Consider the following 22,631-nt stretch of genomic DNA (forward strand, 5'->3'; position numbering starts at 1 on the left):
TATAAAGATTTTAAGATAGAAAATGCATTTTTAAAACTTGACGTTAGAACTGTACTACTTCTGTGTTTGTTGATTTTTTTCTTCCATGTTGAAAGTGGGTTCAGGACAAGGAACAATTACTAAGTACCGATCGAAGTTAGTTTATATAAGGTAATACTATCTTTTACAGACAATGATACCGATAGCAATTCAATGGTCCCTCTTAGACGGCAACGCTTTCCGACGAATGTATAGCAGTTGCTGTCGAGGGGTAAATTAAATTTATAATATTTAGGGGAAAAAAACCACTTTACTAACGCGTTCAATTTTATTTCGTACTTTTTGTTTATTTTCTCAACATTTTATGAATACGTAGTCTAGCTATGCTTTGAAAAAATATGTTGGCGGACATGTGTTAATTATAAAGAATTATGACCAATGTTTATTTCATCAATACTGCTTCAATATCCATCCAGACTACTTTGTGAATAGTATCCGTTATTAATGTGATTGTTTGTACCATTGTCCTCCACAGAATACACACCATTAGACATTCCGGAAATCTCTACTTCGTCCAGCTCCATTTCTATCGTTGGAACTGTCTTAATATGCTTACACGGAGTATTTTCTTTCTTCAAGCAAAATCTCAGCGACAAACGATTCACTAACTTTTCTATTAGTAACACAATGGTCCCTAGTGCGATACCCGCACCGACCACAATGAATGCTGCCTGAACGTCAATGAGGCGTATCTCTTTAGCCTCGGCCACCAGCGACCCGTGACAAAACTCTTCACGGGGCCAGTGTTTTTGTTTGAATGTCTGTAATATCCCTCCTTCTTGGAGTGAAAGTATTCTGCAATAGAAAGGAAACAAACCAAATCAGCATCATTTATGTACTAATGCATTGGGTTCTTTTTTTTACTCTCAATGGTATTGATTTTCAAACACAAAAAATTGCAATAATTTTTGCAAGTACACCATAAAGATGTATCAAATTAAACATATCAAACCTCTAAAGAATTGTGTTTATATTATGCGTGTATGAATGTTCGTTTGTCTTGCAATAAAAAACTATCAATATTTTATCCACAATCAATCTTCTTTTGCATTAACACAGTACCAAATTAAAAAAAAATAAACCCACAAATGTAAATTAAACGATTAAATAATTTCAATAGATATGGAAGATGGTTCAATGAAATGATTAACAACAGTTTCTATTTCCTTATTACTGAATAATAAGTTTAACAAATTAAATGGAAAATTCCAGAGAGAACGAAAAGCATGTAAACAAAATGAAATGATTTACAATCTCATTTGGTTCGCAAACGAAGATAATCTACATCAAATCAATATATATGAAAGCTCATACTTATCAGAGAACAACTTGGTGTAAAGGGAGTTGTTTGGAAGCCCAATGCCATATGACATGTTCGGAATTTCCTCTGTTGCAGTTATTAGTTCACACCGGTTAGCTTTCCTCACTTCCATGTAAGACTTATCACCAATATACACATATTTCTCTTTGTACATTTTATCGATATGTACATTTGGATCCGGATTTAAAACATCGGTATCTGTTCTATTAAATGTTTTAATTCCACTCCACACTTTTTGAAGTAGTTCAAAAGGTGATTCCTTTTTTATGAAATATGTAATGAAAAAATTAAAATGACACAACAACATATATCTGCAAATTGAATATTAATATTCAAGTAATTTTTTTTCCAAATATTTTATTCCAATACCCTGTAATTATATTAGATGTATTTATAACGTGTCTCGCATCATAAATTAACATTTAGCATTAATCATAATATTGATAAGTATCATGATATTTATATAAACCATATCTTATAAGTCATTATGATATCGGTGTCACTCATAAACTTATCTGGTAAATAAACAGTCAAATGCCAAAAAAGAAATAATATTTTCAAGTTTTAACAAGCACAATTATATTTGATTTTTATAGTTGATTTAACATAATTTACTTATAATTGTTACTTTAGTAACTAGACAATAAAAAATATTTACCTGAAACCAAGTTACAAAATACGTCCCTGCAAGAATCCCCCACTTATAATCATCTTGCTCTACGAGTTCCTCCAGAGAGTTGAAGGGAGCTTTATCTATGGTGACGGTCAGAAAGGCTATCAAGTTTCCACTGTAAGTGGCCACCATGATGAGAGAAAATAACCAGAAAAACGTGATCATCGTGCGGCCACTTTGGGAGTTAGGTAGACTCTCTCCCCCTGTCAAAAAATATTGTTCAGAACACAATTTGTCTATTGATCAAGTTCTATGCGTGTTAGCTGTTTGAAAAGATTATTTCTGGTGAAAATAAAACTGCGTCTTTTTTATAAGAAGAATTTATCTAATGAAAAATTTAATTAGATGTTTTGAAAAATATCATAAACTTTGACTGAATGCTGCCAAATCTTTGTTGCAATGGGATTAAGTTTTGCAGGAAAAATGTTTTGAATTGTACCGTCGTTTCTTAATCGAAATTCATAACACTTGTTCTTTTATGCCATCAAGCTAAACCAATTATATAGAAGTAATGAACTTATATCGCCAATACCTTGAGTTAGAAGTGCCCCAAACATATACCAGAAGGACATCTGGTAATTTTGTCTGCCTTCAGGTCCGTGGATCTTGTAGTAAGGAGAAAGCTTCTCAATGACAAACAACAGGAACGCAGATACAGGAAGAACAAAAAATATACACACAATCACTTCGATTTTAAAAGGTTTGGCTAAAGTGAACATTTTGTTTTCATCCGGGTCCGGACGTTTAATCAAGATGGTGGTAGTATCGTAGTAGAAGGGATGGGTGAAATCCATGACTTGTTCCCTCGATGCTTGAATGGAAGCTCCTGCCACCATTAGGTCGACTTCCTGTCGTAAAATGTGCAACATTTACGATAATTACAGAAAATGGTTTCATTTGATTCGTTTCTGTTGCGATTATTTTATCATTATGACCTGCAAATAGTTTTTAATTATTGCTTTTTTTTAAATTGAATTATTTAAGTAAACGCTCTGTTACAAATATTTCATTTTTCTAAATGATTTTATTTCAAGAATAGTACTTTAAAATTTATAGTCCCCCCCCCCCCTATAACATGTAACTTTAAACTTCCTTACACCGGCATGTAAATGGCTGGAAACAATGTGAGATACTAAGCTCCAATCATTGAACTTACTCGTCTTTCCAGCTGACCAATCATACCGCTCCAAGATTTGTTAGCGTACATGCTCCCAAATTCGTTGTCTGATGGTTCCGTGTATGTATAACTTAATAACAAAATACCAATGAAGTGTTGTCATTAAAATTTGTATTCATATTTAAACCTTGTCATTTTTTTGGAACGTGTTAATAAACTGTTTTTATATCATGTTTTTATGATCTTTAAATCCAAATTACATTATTATGTAGTTAGTCTGACATACGTAAAATTTAATTCCTCCTTAAGTTCCTTCAGTAAATCAGCACAGAAACCCACATAGTCAATTGTTTGTCCATTTTCCTGAATTCTCTCGGTAAATGGAGGCCACTAAAATGGCATTCATATGCATAAAAATACATTTATATAGAGCGTATATAGCCACATTTCTTTCTGTTCTTTAAAATAAATCCAAAAGTTTCCGAGTTTACAGAATCTTTTTTTTTTTGGTCACTAGCAGGCAATACATGATTTTGGGACTTATGTAGAACTATAAAGTGAAAATGCGTTCGGTGTTCACAGTAAATTGCAGAATTGCTCCAAAACGATAAAGCCATTGAATAAATCTACTTCCAATACAAAGTACATAATTATATTGATCACTGAAAATTATCTTGCTTCTAGAAGAGAACATTAAACTGTGAAGAATTTTATCAAACAATGATTTCAAACGGATTATTTTCGACATTGATATTTGATCTAGAAACGTCATTAAAAGTCACTGTGTTTGCTCTGCCTAGAGACATATGTTCCGATGAAAACAAACGAAGTTGCTTAAAGGAAAAGGGGTAGGCAGTGAGGCAAAAAAAACTTGGTTCTTTGTTACTGAACACCTTCTCTACATTGGCATTTAATGGATAAAGTCCGAACCGAAACTGAATTCAAAGAGGCAAAAATATGATCTGGAGAATTTTCCCCCAAAAATTCTGATCTTCACTGAGCATTCTGGAACCATAATTATTATAGCCCAAATTGACCAAGTGTAAAGAGCAAATGTGCTCCGGATATATGAAATCAGTCAGATGGACGAACGAACAGACGGATAAGCGGATAAATGTATTATTATAGGGCACTTGCAAAACAAAATCTTATAAAAGAGTTACTAGTAAGTTACATACCCAAGTTGTTGTAACGAGAAAGTTTCTTTTATTGAATCCAAATTCGACATTTGGGTAAAGTTTGGAATCGAATTGAAACCTCCCATTAACCTCAACCCATCCAACATTTTCCAGCTGTCTTATCAGTGATGTTCCATTTTCAGGATTTTCCTTCCACATCAAAGTTGAGAGCGGATAAGTCCGACAAGACACGGGACTGAATATACTCTGGCTATAATTCTGTGTCAAAGAAAATATCGACAAATAATGATTGCATATCTTTAAGAATTTTGGTCATGTGTAATTATTCAGTGGGTAAAACATTTATCATAAAAAAATGTAAACTTTATTGTTTTCATTATGCAATACAAAAAACAATCGGTGTTTTAAAAGTAGCGAAAAAGAAACTTTCCAAAAAAAAAAAAATTGGCATACTTAATTATTTTGTGGTTTCGTTGTCAACAAATTACTGTGTTCATGTGTGAAACTACAAGGTTAATATCTAGATAGGTGTATCCATTAATAATACAATACCTTCAGAGCTAGGATGGCTGAAGAAGATCCTGTACTCTGTACAAGGGTCGTGATGTTCCCGAGTTGATCGATTATTTTCTGCTGATCAAGATAACTGTTTGGATCCTGTTAATTCAATAGTGTTTATTACAGTTTGGTTTTTATTCGTCAATTCTATTATTATTATTTTCATTGAAAGTGTAGAGTTAGTCATGCGGTATATTTTTAAATCAAAACTTTTAATCATCAAAATTTTGACGAAATTACAATCCAATTTTTAGTTCTTGGATTTCTGTTCCCATGACAAGTGTCAATTGTGTAAAATAAGATTAGATTTTTGATTTAATGCAGAAAGACGTTGCGGAGGTGGCATGTCATTCCTTCAGCAAAATAAAAAAAAAATAATAAACTTCAACATCAAAAAGCAGTGAATAGGATCATAAGTTATTTTTCCGTTTTATTTTAGAATTATTTTAACAAGAGCTTGGACGTTGGACAGTTGTGTCAAACAGCAATGTGACTTAGGCCTGTCTATTTCATTGCTAGCCACTCAGCCTTGGCTTTTTAAAAATTACAAAAATGTTCTGGCTTTTGAGCTAAGACTACGCTATCGGTGTATACATGTATTTAGTTTTAAACCAGCTTCATTTTTAACTTGTTTTGAAGTCATGTCCTGCTGAAAACCCAATGACTTGTTAAAATTGTTTTAAGACAGATACATAATCCATAACTTATTGGATCTACTTTCACAACGTCTTCATGAATTGGTTCATGAATTGGTTTCCGTATCAAAAGAGAGTTTTGACATACGTTTACATGCATATTCACAGCAAAGCACACACAAAACAGTATGCATTTTTGCGGTGCAGATATAAATTCATTTTGAGTCATTGGAACAAATCATACAATCATTCTCAAAGAACTTACTAAAGCGGACTCATCGGTTGTCACATTGATGTTCAAAACACAAACGTTGTCTAGCTCACTGGAGGACTGGATGAACTCTGCTTCGTCTCCAGGCAACTGGGTCACTACGAACCAAAAGGTGTGGTCCCGCAAAGCAGTCCGCCGGAAGTTTGCTGGCAAGTTGTCGTACTTGTTTGCCTAGTAATTATTGAAATAGACTATGACATTTAAGGTGGCTCACTACACCGTGAAATATATTCTCAAATCAGCCAAAAATTACTTGATTTTGATAGATATAATAATGGATAAGAAGTATTTAAGTGTAATAGGCAAAAAAATGTGCATTTTTTGGTGAAAAATTACATTTTCAAATACAGTTGAACTTCGGTAACTTGAACACCGATATCTCGAATACAATGGATATGTCAAATTGATTTAACATGAACAAAAGCTCCAGGCGGGTTCGAATTCATGATCTGCGTTTCAGACGCCCAATACGTTAACCATTGAGCTACGAGGATATAGAACCCAATCAAACGATATACATAAACAGTTTAACAAAACATTTAAATCGCCATCTTGGGACGTAGTGTCTTAAAAAGTATAAGTGTATGTGTAGTGAGGTACCTTCAGATGTTTAATTGCAATTATTGGTAAAAAAAAAAAAAACGTTCGTTATAATGAAGAAAGTCCAATTTACAACTGTAATACCTGTACACGTGTTATGTTTTTACTTTGTTGACGTATTTCGCAACAACGAATACGAATACGCAACAACGAAGACAGTAGTAGGCTATAAAAATACCGTTAAACTCGCATTTAACCTGCATTATAATTTGTCATTAATTTTAGGGCAAAATTGGAATGCACATATAAATGTACACACACAGATTGCGAAGGAGTGTCAACTGTGGATTCTCATTATGTGAAAAGGGACAAAATCGGGATGACAACTTTCCTCAGATATTGTTAGCGAGCTATGATAGTTATATTACACGAGTACAGAAATCATGATCATATTTAACGCAGACTTATTTCCTCTGCTCTTTAACAGATAATTTTGATAATTAAAGAATTACATATAAAAACAAATAGTTTATGACTTCATTTGAAGTATATTTGTTGACTAGCCGAACTGTTAATGAGGATTTCTTTGTTAGCTGCAGTTGCATGGTTCAAAACATAATCATACCACTCGTCATTTTTCAATTGAATAGTGACATTTGTGATAAAATATTAATTATATACGCCTTGTGTGAAATATATCAACCGAATGCTAATCACAATTGGCATTGTTATCTATTCTCCAATCTAATTTTTGTTTTTGGTCATAAACTTTGAACAAAATTTCCACACGAATTCATCCGAAGAAACAATTACAATGCCGAATCTTCACTAAAAATTAATTTTTCATATCAAGCTGCGTCGTTAAATTTTTATAGTCTCGCAGTGCCCCATACACTGGTATGTACTGAATCAATGTATCAATAATGAGCAATATACACAGACAAACCTCGGTTCTTACTTGGACTATACTAACTAAATAATTAATTACCTGTTTCAAAATCCGCTCGATACAGTCTAGGTGACATACAATAGTGATATTGACCATCCTATCTACCACTTCTCTGTGGATTATATCCAGTACTTGGAGAATGTCATCTGTCGTACGTAAATTGTCAACATTGAATGTACGATGTTTGATCCCGATTTCGTTTATTTTTTCCAAAATCATATCGATGTTGTGAGCTAAAAGGAAAAAATAAAATAAAGGTTTTATTTGCATTTATTTGAGATTATAACCAAAAACAACACACTTTATATTTCAGGATGAAAGAATTGCAGCCTTTCCGTTTTGTTTTTTGAAAGGGGGGCTTGGGTTTAGTGGGTTTTGTTTGTGTTATTGTGTTATACAATTGTGCTTTAATAATTTTTGCCGTTTTAAGGTAAGGTAAAAATCCATGTGTTGCTTTATTATTTCTATAATACAATTATTATGAAATAAACACACCTGTAGAGTTTTCAAAAAATGCAAAAGTTGATGTCCACTGCAGATGTGTTAAAATCCTGGAAACCATCAAAGTAATTCCAAACTCGTCAAAGATGTTTTTGCCAAAAGCAACAGCCGAGCAAGCTACGGTGGGTGAGTCCTCCACTTTAGGAGGTGTCTCTTGGCAGGGGGAGTAACTCTCCGGGGCCACAAGATTCTCTACAGTTTCTTGATTGACGTCATTCAGGTGTAAAGCAGGTGTGCTGTTCAGGTTTGATATAGCCATTACAATGCTATGATCTGTTGAATTAACGTAAACGAGGTCCGCATGGTTTTTCCGTAACTCCTTGACTAAAAGCAAATTTAAAAAAAACAAGAAAAATGATATGGATTTGAATCTTTGCAATTGCTAACATCACTATAATATCTTAGTTCTGAATACCATACACCTTTTAGCGGCGTTAACAAACCCATTAACGCAACTGCCTCTACATGTAGTTATCAACCATGTTGCATTATCAGGCACTTGAACGTTTTCTATGCATAGGGCCAGGGTCACACGATGTTTATCGCTTCATCAAATTATCTCTTTAACGCTTCATCAAATTATCAAAAGTACAGAAAAGTAGAAATTTTGAAGAAAAAAAATGTTCTAGATTTCTGGGTTGTTTTTTTTTTTTTATATAAATTTAACATTTAAACTTATAAGTTAAACTTGGAAATTTGGAATCGCTGAAAAATGAGGATGATAACGTTTTGCAGGCCATTCAAACAAAAGTAAAGGTACAAAGACAATTTAAACCCACGTATTTTTGTTCTTTTTCTTAACAGTCAAAGTAAATCAACCACTGATTTTTTTTTTAATATTTAGAATTGATTTACAGTTCATTTTCAAAGTTAATTTGTGGCGACGTCTGAAATGAATTGTTCTTGTAAGAACGAAGAAAGCATAACAAATCAATAATGAAAAATTCCATTTAAAGGCTCTCCAGAGAATCTTAATTGAAGTTTTCACTGCTTTGATTGTGAAACTTCGATTATAACAACAGCGAATTTGACCTCTGTCGCTTTGCGGAATACATGAAGATTTGCGATACGATCATTACCCCAGCAGAAAAGATTTTAACACAAAATTAATTTTACATGACGCGGTACAAGATCAATTAATATAATTATGTTTACTAATGGAATATAGGCGAGACTAGCAGCGCGGCTTTGTTTAACTTAGTTAAGATATTGGTTTCGAAAGTGTCGTGTACCATAAACAACTTTTTTGTTTTAAGAACTATCTGATTTCATTCGCGGATCTAGCTTATAGAGGGTGACTTCAGGGTCGTGGGTTCCCCGCTAGGAAGTTCAAACTTATTTGATTCCTATAAAACAAGTACAGAAAATAAACCTCGCAACCTCCCCCCCCCCTCCCGGTAAACATAATTTTACATGTACCTTTGACCCCCCCCCCCATCCCTACGAAAAAATTCTTCATCCGGGCATGAATTTATATTTACCCTTCGTTGAGGCGTTTTTAAAGACTTTTTTTTCATTCCGTTAACCTTTTTCAAGTATCATTTCAAACTAAAGTTAAAATCTGAAAACAAAAGTTATTTAATTTTTTCATTAAAATCACACAGTTGTGACAGTACCACGCTTTAATTCACTACTGTTTATTAACCATGAATTTGCACATCTGTTTTCAATGTTTTTAATTGAGAATTAGGATTTTTGTATTTATTGTAAATGTTTACCAAATAGAGGTATGCTTACACTGACACAATCAACAGTATGAATGCTGTTGATACACCAGGCAGAATCTCCTTTTCTTGTAGCTTGTATTTAAGGATATTGCATCGTTCTAAAGGAGATGGCATTTAATCACCATAATTAAACTTTATTTATTTATTTTTTATATCCTATATTATTATATAGAGCTCTTTCCCTAAAGGAGATCAATACTGTCTTAATATAGCCGTGATCATTTTAAGCCCTCTTAATAATCTGTCTCTCTAATTTAATAAAACCTGACTTTCTATGCCTAATATCTGCAAATTTATCTTGTGTTGAAGATTTGTACATATACTTTGTCACCTGCCAACAAGGCTTTCGTTTGATCGAATTCGAATACGAGATGAACGCGAATACGTTACATCGATCCTACGCACAAATCTAAAATGATTTTGGAGTTAATATCGTAAAAAAAAAACCGGCACGATAGATTTACAGTATTAAAACTCAAAATTCGACCTTTTAGACACCCCCGCTATCTTGTTAAGTTGAAAAGCAAGGTTAGGTAAAACTGTACAATGGTATTGAGTTACAATCGACATGAAAATAACAATATGATAATTTCAAATATGTCGGAGAGGATCTCAGATTTTTACAAACCATTATAAATCTTCGTAAGTAATCTGTTTTTGCGCTTCTCAATTCATAACTATAAAGTATGTATATAGAGCTTCTGACATTTCAGTGAATGGAATGTCCGACTTCTCCTTTGTAATGAATACATGTTCAAGTGTGATTCTTTCACAAGCATGTGGTTTCTTCAGAAAATATCAAACGTGGCTGAAATGGTAACCTTAGACATAATTATATACACGTAGCATACATTTGCTGATACACGTATCTTTGACTACCTGAAATTCTATGTGTTCGTAGTTTACCTTTCTGAAGAACCAGGTATAATTCCGTGAAGTCTGCCTGGGACCAAATGACGTTGATAGTGGTGTTCTGCAGTTCTAATGTCGACGTTCCCAAAGTGGTGTTTTCCGGATGTTCGTGGGAGCAAATATTGTTGATAACACCTAAAATACATTCATTATTATTTTCCTCTTAAAGGTCATTGATTTTAATTCAATACGTGCAGTTGTTAAAAGCATGCATATATACGTTTCTGTGGCAATAAGGGAAGCTGAGATGCCTGTTCTAATCATCTAAATGAATGGTAGTTTTTAGCAACTGTTTATTCATTGAACCATGGTCGTATGTGTAACCAAACTGTGTTTTAACCAAATCTTCATTTATAAGGCAGTCATATATTACGACATGTAATAAATTTTTGCATGTACAAGTTCACTGAAGCTTTTGTTGTCCTAAATTTAAAACCATTAACTCAGTATCTCTATCGATTACATATGGATATAGAGCTACACTGACTCTCTGAAGTTTTAAATTCTATTTATTGTTTACATATTTCATCTTATTTTTTTCACCTACAATTGAAATCTCATTGATGTTTAGTTTAACTCTCGTTTTTAATCATTTATAAGTATAACAGTGTTTTTTTAGTCTTACATTGTTCTAAATGTTCAAAGAAACGACTCATGAAAGGTTTTAACCTGCTTGCAATTTGAATCGATGCAGCTAAATATCTAATCTATATTTGACGATTAATACCTCATTTTACATCCTGATGTATAAAGCGAAACGCCTTTGTTTGTGAAAAATCTCCTATGAAGATTATATCATTAATTAATTAAAAAAGATCGATGCAGTCATTGGTTAAAGTTGTGCACAATGACTTCAACATATAATCATTATTTCAGATGGATGTTACACATAATAGCGTTCATTGTTTTGTAAATGTTTAAATTAAAATACATTGATTGCTGAAACTGAATACGGTTATGCAAACATTGATTTTATCTTTATTTTCATCAAGTCAAACGTCTAAAGTTGAGTTTCCTCATTAATTTTAACGCGTTATTCTGGACCAAATATTCTATTACATAGGAAGAAAAAAAAAAGAAACATGTTGAACATTATATTCAGGCAAAGACTTATCGTGACACTGGGGTTGTGATACAATCTAAAAGAACAAATTATAGTTTTCTCTTTCGTCGAGTGGTAGGGATATATTTTAAAGAATATTTTTAAACGCTCAACACTTTCCACATTTAATGAGATGCCATTATCTAAAAATGTTTTTTTAACTCTTTGCATTCTTCATTTCCAAGAAATCCCCGTACCGATTTTCCTACAGAGGGTTAACACCTTTGGTAACCTTGTCATGGTTGCATTGGTTTCAACAAAAGTTAAACTGATATCGATCACAAAATTTAAAGATTGTTTCTCTCTTCAATGCATGTTAAATAAAATACACTGATCCAGAAGAAATATTTCTTAATGTAAAGAATACTTTTGTTTTATACATTTTTTTAAATGAAGTAAATCAACTAGAATCTCAAGCCAGAAATGATAATAAATGATAATTGAAAACGCCCTTCTTATAAGGAACTCTGGGTTTTTTTTAAAAACAGTTTTCCTTTAGCCCCCGCATCCTTCCCCCTTTCAAAAAAGAGAAATCAATCTTCATTGTACGTCTTATTAATTTTGTGTTTGGCTTTCAGTATCAAGAGTACAAGTAGTTGCTAAAATCTTGATAGATCTGCAGAACCAATTAGTTATTGTGTTAAATGGTTTTAATTTCACTTTAACTTGATGAACATACGAGAGTTATATCTATTTATTATCTGCAAAAAGCCACGTCAATGCATATGTTCTATAATTCAAATTTGCGAACGCATGCGTTACTGCGATGCTTCGAGAGGGTTTTTTTTAGGAAATTTGAAAAAAGCGATATTTCATAAGACTAAGTATGTGAATAAAAATGATTTACCAAAAGTTGTTTTTATAGACTTGCCTATTGTTCCAGACGAAGCATGAACGTTATATACAAGTATAAATTCCATGAACACTATAGCAAGAAATCCAAGCCTCTCTTCCCAACACAGCATTGTTGTTTTCAACAGGTTAAACTGTAGATACACAAATAGCAAACCATTTACTTAATGGTTTCCGTGTGGAGTTCCAAACCGATAAAATAAAATCCGGTTTAAGAGATGGCCCCACAACACAAAAGCGAGTCTCCGACCGGACACAGAGTACTAAGATAATGGTGGAGGCGAAAGACCGCAGAATTCCGAATATAATCCTTTCAAACTTCAGAGGGACTACTAGGCGAGTTATTTGTTGACTGAGAAAAATCAATACTTAGTTGTTCTTCTAATTAAATTGATTATTGACCTGGATATAACCTTCAGAATCCATCTTAAACACAAAATGCCAGCCTACATTGAATTGTTTGTTTTGAAGCAGTACATGGTATTAACATTAAGGTATTGTTGTTTTCTCTATAGCTTGTGCATTATAGATACCGAACTTTTTTTCTGAAACCCACTGCATTGAATTTTTTTTTTTCGCAGATAATCAAAAAAAGCCGATGACGACGCATGGTTTTTTAATTTCTATTCCGGAAACATAAATAAACGTTATGCGAGACAATATGCATTGTCTTTTTTTTTTACAATTCTATAGATGTCAATGCATTAAACATGCATTATATTCTAAAAATAAGATCGACTTTTACTATTCCGTGCCGTACCATTAGTGTTTGATGCAGAAAGAACCAAATGTAAAGCTTATCAAATGCTTATAAAAACCCAGTTCTTTTGGGGGTTTATGTTCAAATGATATGCTGTTTAAAATTTACATAATCTTAAATTACCCGAAAGACTAAAACAAATCTAAATGATAATGATAATGTAACAAACGTATTTTGCAGGGGTAATTATTTTTCATGATTTTTAGCATCGAAGCAAAATGACATTATTTTCGCCCAAACGGATATTGACTTGACATACTTGTATATTTCATGAACCAGAGTTACCATGCAGACTCTTATTTAAAATAGTCAATATTTTTTGTCTTAATTAAATCTAATAAACATGAAAGTTAATAATATTATAGTACATTTATCAGTGTGGCGAAAAAAAATCAGGAGAAATTAATACAGCTTACTTTGATTTAACAGGTAAATAAGATAGATGCATTCTGTGCTTAGAGTGCTAAATAACTATTTTCCATAGGTAAGTTTGTTATTCATTAAAACGCGTTTATGTAGACTTGATTAGAACAGATTTAGAAACCCTGACTACACTCAAATGAGAAACATCAAAACTTTAAAGGTTCGAGTATCATTTACAATATATCAAAGAATGAATAGACACCCCCGCATTGTAATAAAGCTTGCTCTGGGCATAGTTATTTAATGGATATTCCTATCATTATTAAAAAGGATAGCATTTCGTACCTTTAGATAGAGCGGTGGACAGTGTACAAAATCCATACAATTTATAAAAAAAAAATCATTACGATAACTCAACAAAGCCATGTACGAAGTCTTTCAGTATCAATTTAATGATGTTTATCAACTGTTTCAATGCATTTTCGATATTAAATACTGTTCTTTAATCAATTCAGATGACAGGGGTTTTTGTTTAATCAAGCTGATTAGATAAATAATTATTGACGCCGTTTTATTTCTGATCACCATGGATACAACCACGTTGAAAGATAAAAATGGATTTGAGATTAATGTCTGCTTGATGCTAATTTCGAGGTAATATTATCGAGCTTCTGCTTCATTTTAACTGGGCCATCGGATTCAACATGGTCGGCTACCTCTGGATTTCATTGCCTGACGAGCACAGATAGGCAATTATTACACTTTTAGAAAGTGACAGTTCCATTATTCCAAGTAATGTTTAAGTTAAATCCGACAAAATCAATACATTTGGATCAATCCCAAGCTTATATGCGTATAACAATAACACTGTCTATATCATTTCAATGTTATTTGAACTTAATTTACTTTGTTAATATTTTTATTTCATTTCAACAATTGTTTTTATACAGAACCAGTTTAGCAAGACCTTGGATTGTCGGTTGGACGTAGCTATCCATAACAAGTTTAAATGACGCGGTTTCAAGCGAAATATGCACCGATTGCGTAGTCCTAGCTCAAAAGCCAAACAAATTTTGTTGATTTCAAAGAGCCATGGCTGAATGGTCAAAAGTGAAATAGACAGGCCTACGTCACATTGCTGTTTGACACAACTACCCAAAGTCCAAGCTCTTGTTAAAATGGTACTATATTGGTGATTTATTTTAGTTTTGCAGTTTTAGAGACATCGATATAACATATGTGTGAATACTGGCGCTTTTACCCAAATTTCTTTTTCTAATAACTTTTTCTAATATGCTAGTATTTTGTTTTGCCTTTCAGTCATTTAATGATATTATATATTTTATGTTAAAATGTTGTTGTCACAAACAAAATTTTGTTTCTACATTTTATTCTCAAACTTTTTAGGTTTCTCGTTCTCGTCGGTTGATAAATTAAAGCGTTAAGGAATATCTCATGTTGGATAACGCATGATACGAATGCATAAATTCTTACTTTTAAAAAAATATGCATGTATTATTACTTTGTATTGGATCTCGTATTTTTTATGTATTACCTAGTCTTATTATAACATATAGTTTAAATTATTCTTAGTTGTATGTTCTTTGGACCTGCCAATGTTTTGCCAATGTGTTTGAGCAAGCATATTATTCTAAGCACCTAATAACTTTAATGGATATTTAACAATGATCTCGTGATTATATCAAAAGGATGTCATTTAATGATGCTACCAGCATCAAAAAAAATCAAAATGATTTCTTATATTGACACATCCTTATAGTTTTCAAACAATGCAGTATTTCGCTGATCATTTGGTAATTAGACACCAACCTTTTGATTTATAACATTTTTCGTTTAACTCAGAAAGAAGTAACAATTAATCATATTTATTTGTACCCGATCTTCTAGTCCATGATAATGGTTTGCATTAGTTGAATCTCGGTTTCAGTGTAAATGATGAAGTAAACGGTAAGTACAATTCATTATCTATTCGATTAAAGCAATCAAGCAAGCGATAGTTTGGGGTCTACAAGACATTTATTTACACAGCAATAACGCATCTGATGGAGCTCCAAACAATAGCGGTGTTGTTCATTTACTCGGTGTTGTTCATTTACTCATAATTACATTCAGTTTATATTTTCCCTTATTTTTGCATGGAAATCTGCGATGATCCATTTTCCATATACACTTTGCTAACTCGTGCGCCTTGAGCACAGATACAAACGTCTTAACGTGTTTTGAGTAAACTTTAATGAAATGTTCAATCCTAAAACAATTTGATAATAAAGTACTATTGAAAAACAATCATATATATATATATATATATATATATATATATATATATATATATATATATATATATATATATATATATATATATATATATATAATTTATATTTTTGTCGCGGAAGCTAACTAAATAACATGTTAATATGGCTTTTCAATGTGTGTTTCCTATCCCTGACTAAGAGCGCAAATAATGGCTTAATAGCGGAAATATACAATATTTCAAACAAATAGACATCAGTTTTTAATATTTTTATTTTTAGTGTTTCTGAACATAGATTAATTCTAATATTACTACAATTGTTTAGCTCGGAAAGATCTTTCTTTTCAATCTGTAAAACTTCACCACTTTGAATTGTCAGTCATCTATGTTTGGAGGCCCAACAGATACCTTGACGTTTTATGGCAGTTAAACTAGTACACAATGACATAATTTTTATTCGTGAAAGGTTCTTTTCATTTTCGTATCAATTTAAATGAAGCTTTCAAAAAAAGTAACTGATTTTTTTTTCTCAATAAAATGCGTTGTGCTTAATACACCAAGAAAGGGTTTTGACGTCAATGAAAAATTTACATACCAGTTATTGTGACGGAAACATATTGCAAATAAAGAGGACAATGAGACACAAGAATAATCGAATGTTCATTAGCTCTAACAAGATATTTACGGTGTATAGAACTCCAGTTTCCTTGCTAGATCAATCTTCTCAAAACTAACAAAATCACGATACTTAATTCAATGGTTAATAAGTGTTCTGTAATGGTTTTCTTTGCAAAAAAAAAATAATACAGGAAACAGCTTGTTTGTTTTAAAAAAAACGTGTTACGACTTCTTTTTAAAAAATGAAAAAATAGATTTTATGTCAATGTCTTTGTTAAGATGTTACGGCACACGTATTTAAAAAGGAGCTTTTAAATGTCTATTCTTGTCCTCTTTAACATCACTATTAACAGCCATTTCCACTTGATGACACCGATGAAGTATCAATATTAAATTGGTCAATTCTTGATAATAAGTCAACCATTAAAGTACCAAGTAATTTCATGTTGAAATTTATGAAGTAAATTAATCTTTGGCTTCTCTGAAAAAAAAAATAATAAGAGACGGTTTCCGTAAGTTTACCTAGCTGTAAATAGGGTTTTTAAAGATTAATATATTTTAGCAATGTAGAGATTATGAATAATTACAAAGCATGGTCGTTACTGTGAAACAATATCATTGGTTTATGTTATAGGGTACACTTTGCAGCTAACTATCTAATATTTATCTGAGTACTGTGGAATTAATAAAATTTTAAGAGGTCAATTTGCGTGGATTGTGGGTTATTATGCTCATTTGTGGATAGGTCGGTTTTCAGTTTCAGTAAGAAAATTAACTCTTTCAAAATTTTGTTTTCGCCGAGTATGTAAATTTGATGGAGATAGCTACCCACGAATACCACAAAAATTGAGCAAACAAAAGTTAACGAATCCACCGTATACTAAAATCAAGACTGAAGTTATTATCCTATTTGTTGACTGAAACAATAAAATGCTTTTGTAGGAGGTTCATGTGGGTATGAAGTCAGTAAAGAAATATGCGCTAGTAGTTAATGTAATTACTTTCTGCAATCATGTTAAATTCCGATGGAGTGCGTACATGTACTTGTATATTCATACGCGTAGAGGTCGTTTCTGGACCTGTTACGTAAGGGACTGAAATCCGGATTATGAAGAATTCCTGTATAATTTACATATTGATATTCTTTTATAATCAAGGAAATGTCCTTAAGAGAATGGGAATATTTATCATTTAAAAATGTGCAATACTTTTTACAATTTTATATAATTTGCGATAAATTTTTGATAAAATTAGGAATGTTTGCCGGTTTGTGATTCGGGTTTTACAGTTTAAAATAATTGGCGATACACTTCTCATAAAAATATGATTATTTGCCGTTGGTGTTTCGGTTTGCTGTACATACATTTACAAACGCAGGCGAATTGCTTTAAATTTCTTGTAGATTGCTTATTTGCTGTTAATTGCCTGTTATTGTCTTAAGAAACATGAGAGAATACAAAGCAGTGCTAAATGGATGTTAAAAAAGAGGCTTTGGGACGTTACTTAATTGAACTTAGTTACTGGACTGAGCTAACTACAGTTGGATTAAACTAGTTATCTTAAAATATGGGAATGACATTGGGTTCGAGCGGCGAATACGTCGATAAAGATTATTTATCAATATTTCTTACACACAGTCAAACCATTGCTTGTTTCATTCATAAAAATATCCAATTATGTCAATTCAAAAAATTGTTTTATTAAGCGCTTACAGCAGTGAATGATTATGATTGGCAATATCTCCAGTTTCCCGGTTATAGAACCATTTTAACAAGAGCTTGGATTTTGGGTACATGTAGTTGTGTCAAACAACGATGTGACGTAGACCTGTCTATTTCATTGTTGGCCACTCAGCAATGGCTCTTTGAAACCAACAAGACTTGTCTGGCTGTTGAACTAAGACTACGCAATCGCTGTATATTTTGCTTGAAACCGAAACTTGTTTTGACGCAAGAAATAGATAGCTACATCCTACTGAAAGTCAAAGATTATACTTTGAGGACAGCTTAATCATGGCATTTATCGACAAAGAACTGTAATTGTTTTATTATATGATTCAGCGACGAATTGAGTGTTATCAAGCAAAGATTTTAGTTTGAAGCCTTAGCCGATCAAAATTCATGTTATATGGACCTCCTAGCTATGTCACGTTCAGGCGAATAAAACGTTGCTTTTAATTTGGATATCAGCCTATCAAAGAGCTACGAACTCATATCATACAATGTATAATAATCGCATTTTTTTTTCATTAAAAAAAAATCTTTTTATTGAAGGGGAGGGGTTGCCTTCCTAAAAATGATTTGACCTTTTTATTTTTTTTTAAAGAAAAATCTAGTTATTTAAATGGTGAAAATTGCGGGCGGGCGTTTACCAGAAGTGTATTGTACAGATAAAAGTTACTTCTCCTACATTTTTCCAAGTAAGGAAGTCTTTGTTTTGCATATTGATTGCAAATATATCATAATATGATATGCATATTGCTTGAATTTGATTTTGGCAAATTTTTGTGAAAAATACCAAAAGTTTAAACCCCAGTACACCGGTTCAAACAAAGCTATAATTGTTTTATAACATTAATAAAAGAAATGATATCTTAAATATTGTAAACCTGTCAACAAATTCAAGAACGACCAAACAAACTTGAAGGCTAGGTGACGTTCTGGAACATCTCGTAGGGCTTCAACGGATGCAATACTTGCAAAATTAACCCATATCATTACAAATGATGGTCAATTACCAAACAAATGACAGAAATAGTAGGCATTTCATCGGGGATATTATTTTCAATTAAAAAAAAACCACCCTGGCCTCCGAAATGTTAGTGTAAGATGGATACCTCATCTATTAACAGAAAAAGAAATGTGTAGAAAACTACTTGAAATCTGCAAAAATTGCTGTGGACGACGTTTATTGGAAATTTTTACAGGTGTTGAAACATGAATACATTTTTTTGAACTGCAGAGAAAAATTGACAACAAGATGTAGTTTACTAAGAAGGTAAAAAACTGTAGTATAGCAAAACGATGGCAATATACAAAGAAAGTACTATACGCAATTTTCGTTCAAAGTCAAAGTCCTGTAATGCAAGTTGCTATAACAAAAGGCCGATCAATTACTGGATACAGAAATATTTTGTCGAAGAAAGTTTAAAAAAAATTATTACAAAAGAAAGAGAGAAAAAATCCGGAATTGACTTCTGCATTACAACGCCCCAACAAATAAATGCCCGTACTCCCTATTCACTAGAGTTGTCTCCCTGTGACTTTTTTTTCTTTTTCCTATATTAAAAAAGCACTTGTCATGAAGAAGATATGCTTCAAGGAATTCTTTTGGACAGTACAAAAATACCATTCCCAAAAACATAATCTGAATGCATTCAAAGCTCGAATAATTCGATTGAAATTATGTGTGTCTGTCAAAGGAAGTATTTTGAAGGTAACCATTCAAAACTATGTTTTCTGCGTTTATTTTTTTTTTTTTTTTTGGAAACAACGATGGCGTGATTTATAGAACGCCCCTTGTACTAGATCTTGACCTTAAAACAAGATATGAATACTGTTGTGATTATAATTATTAATAATCAAAAGTTAAGTGAATTAATTATACTGATCTTAATAACACATTTAAATAGAAATTTTTTGGAATGATATTAAATTGTATCTCTAGTCAGACTTTACCCACAACACATTGTATCTCTTTTATTTTCTGCAATCTGAACCAAAAAACCCATGTCGAATAATGATTTCTATTAAGCAATAGTTTTAATCCATTCAAGTTTTTGCTGAAAAATACTTTAGGCCCCTTTGACTCGTAAGCATAACTTATAAGTTATTCACCAGTGTAGCTATTATTACCGCCGTACCCTACATTATTTATTCTGGGTACAAAAGGGCAGGTGTTCTTGAGGCATGAAATGATAAACGTTTTCAACCACGTGCCATTTTTCTTAGTACTCTAGGGACGGAACCCAAATTTGTTGTTTTTATGTTTATAGAAATCCGTTGTATGAAAGCATGACGAACGCTCCAATGCATACACGTCAATTAAAATCAGGTCGTGAAGGCATCCTTTAATGTGTTTGAGCACACGAGACCATTGGCGAATTTCTGCAGATGCGTAGTTTTTTTTATTGCCACATACATTGTAATAGGCTCTATACATTTCTATAGGGTGTTGAAAATTTAAAAAAAAACAATGATGTTATCAAGTGGTCTTTTTGTATCAAATTTTGGTAGAACATTTAACATGACATTAAACATATTGCTATTGCTGTTCATGGGCGAGGAAGTATAAATCTTTTGAATGTAATTACTGAAACAGACGATCAGGATTACATACATTATATTCTTAACTATAAAGTACCCGATTAAAAGTTGTATTTATCTTGTCCCTGGGGTTTTCTGTTTGTAGTTTTATCTTAAAAACTTTGCTGGTTCATGCGGGATATGAAGGTGACGACATTGCAGAAAAAACATAACCTGCGTTAGCGGGTTATGTATTTTTTTCCCTGCAAAACACGCTACCTTCATAACCCCCATGAACCATCAAAGAAAGAAACTTATTGTTTATATTTGCATCCTTCTATTATCAAATTCATAAATTGATTGTAAAAAGAATAAGAAAAAAAGTAAAGTCATGGTATTTTTTTAAACTTTTGTAAACAAAATAAATGCTGAATTCATTCCAGTTTTCTTCAATAAAAGAATAAACTAATGAACGTGATTTCTACTGACTCAAACGAGGCATCAATATCAACCAAAACCATGTACATGTAACCAAAGAGTACGCATATTAAGGTAAATCATCAAATGATGATGAATTATAATGTAAAATATTTACATTTTCAATTGTCTTTGCCTGTGATAATTTTACCTATCGAGTTTTTACTATATTATCCATAACTTCAAGTGAGGCCAAATTGAGGCACCAGCAGGGGTTTGCTTAATATTTATTTTTAAATATCTAACCGTACGGTGGTTTAAAATTATATAAATATAAGTATAAAGGAATCATTCTTTGAATATTATGAGGTGATAAAATTCGGTCGGGGCGTGATCAAATCTATCATAATACCCTCCGCGGTTTATTGGATTTGACCACGCCCCGACCGAAATTATCACCTCATAATACTCAAGTATGATGCCTTTTTCCTTAAATCATTACAATAAACATCTGATGGACGATGCCCGTCGTCGAGATGCAGACTTGGAAATTGATTTAAGATAATGCATTGGTACCCGGAAAGTTATTTTTGGCGGGAAATGTGAACTTGAACAAATAAAGTCTCTACTGGGTAAAAATAAAAATATTAAATAATAAATATGTTTGTTTAACTAGGTCATGGTTTATAATTTATTGATATTTGGGCGGTGAATAAAACAAGCATAAAATCCCTTTGAAACATCGTAAATTCATCGGAAAGAATTTGTATGAGTTTTGCAAAAATATCAATAACCGATTGAAATTGAGTTTCTATTATCAAGTGCCGATACCAATATGTTTAAATTTGGTTATTTGGTTAACGAGCATGAACAAAAACCTTGCATGTCGATTTTCTTTGGCTAGCTCCGATTCAAGTATGCTTAATCTGAACATGAATATACATTACTTATTCAAGTGATGAAAGTAAGACAGCATTGACTATGCGTTAAAATGCAGTTAGACAGAACTAAAGCTGATTTTTTACGTCAAGTATTCTAGCAGCTGAAATATTGCGTTACGATACATGTATGTATTTATTGCTTAATACATGGGCTGAAACATTTCATGAAGTTTAGAGCACATAGTAGTTCACCGTCATGCATCTTTTGATTTTTTTTTATTTAAAAGAGATACGACATTGTCAACATTACTGGGCATAAGCGAAAAGTACAGCAAATTTACCAATGTGTCTTCATAAAAATATCTAGTATATAACCCATGATATTTCGGCCTTCACTGCTTTTAAGGAATTAATCCATTTGCTTTTATTTTACCCTTTTGAATCTCTCGATCTGTCATAATGTTCTTGCCTTGCATGCTCTAATAGAGGGCAATCGAAATAATTACTGGGCCTTTCTGGGAGAGTCGGAGAAACTCCTTAAATGTAATAATAACATCACCGGATTCTAGAATTTTATACATAAGGTCGTATCCCATCAATTTGAGCATCGGCAATTTAAGCAACTGCTAGACAGCCTTACATGTTTCGTCTGTGGTGTACTTTAAGGCATATCATTGTATCTATAGAAGTCCATTTAAAATCTCTTCCGATCGTGAAAAAATGTAGAAGTAATATTAGTT

At 32.3% G+C, this 22,631-nt stretch overlaps 1 protein-coding gene across 2 annotated transcripts in view; it reads right to left on the reverse strand.

Moving 5' to 3' along the window:
- Positions 1-288: 288 nt before the first annotated feature.
- The window catches only part of LOC128180930 (glutamate receptor ionotropic, kainate 5-like), a 32,703-nt gene continuing 10,360 nt past the window's right edge, over positions 289-22,631 (reverse strand). Inside the window, exons 1-13 of one of the 2 annotated variants that reach the window (XM_052849137.1) lie at positions 12,356-12,810; positions 10,377-10,517; positions 7,738-8,067; positions 7,282-7,475; positions 5,748-5,924; positions 4,842-4,946; positions 4,329-4,547; positions 3,437-3,540; positions 3,190-3,280; positions 2,566-2,881; positions 2,019-2,236; positions 1,354-1,619; positions 289-834 (exon numbers count right to left, since the gene is read on the reverse strand). In XM_052849137.1, coding sequence (XP_052705097.1) covers positions 441-834; positions 1,354-1,619; positions 2,019-2,236; positions 2,566-2,881; positions 3,190-3,280; positions 3,437-3,540; positions 4,329-4,547; positions 4,842-4,946; positions 5,748-5,924; positions 7,282-7,475; positions 7,738-8,067; positions 10,377-10,517; positions 12,356-12,449 — 2,649 coding nt within the window. In that variant the 5' untranslated portion in view covers positions 12,450-12,810 and the 3' untranslated portion in view covers positions 289-440. Of the gene's footprint in view, positions 835-1,353; positions 1,620-2,018; positions 2,237-2,565; positions 2,882-3,189; positions 3,281-3,436; positions 3,541-4,328; positions 4,548-4,841; positions 4,947-5,747; positions 5,925-7,281; positions 7,476-7,737; positions 8,068-10,376; positions 10,518-12,355; positions 12,811-22,631 lie in introns of those variants that run through there. The other variant, XM_052849136.1, reaches the window with a different exon arrangement.

The sequence above is a fragment of the Crassostrea angulata genome, chromosome 4, assembly GCF_025612915.1.
Source record: "Crassostrea angulata isolate pt1a10 chromosome 4, ASM2561291v2, whole genome shotgun sequence".
NCBI lineage: Eukaryota > Metazoa > Mollusca > Bivalvia > Ostreida > Ostreidae > Magallana > Magallana angulata.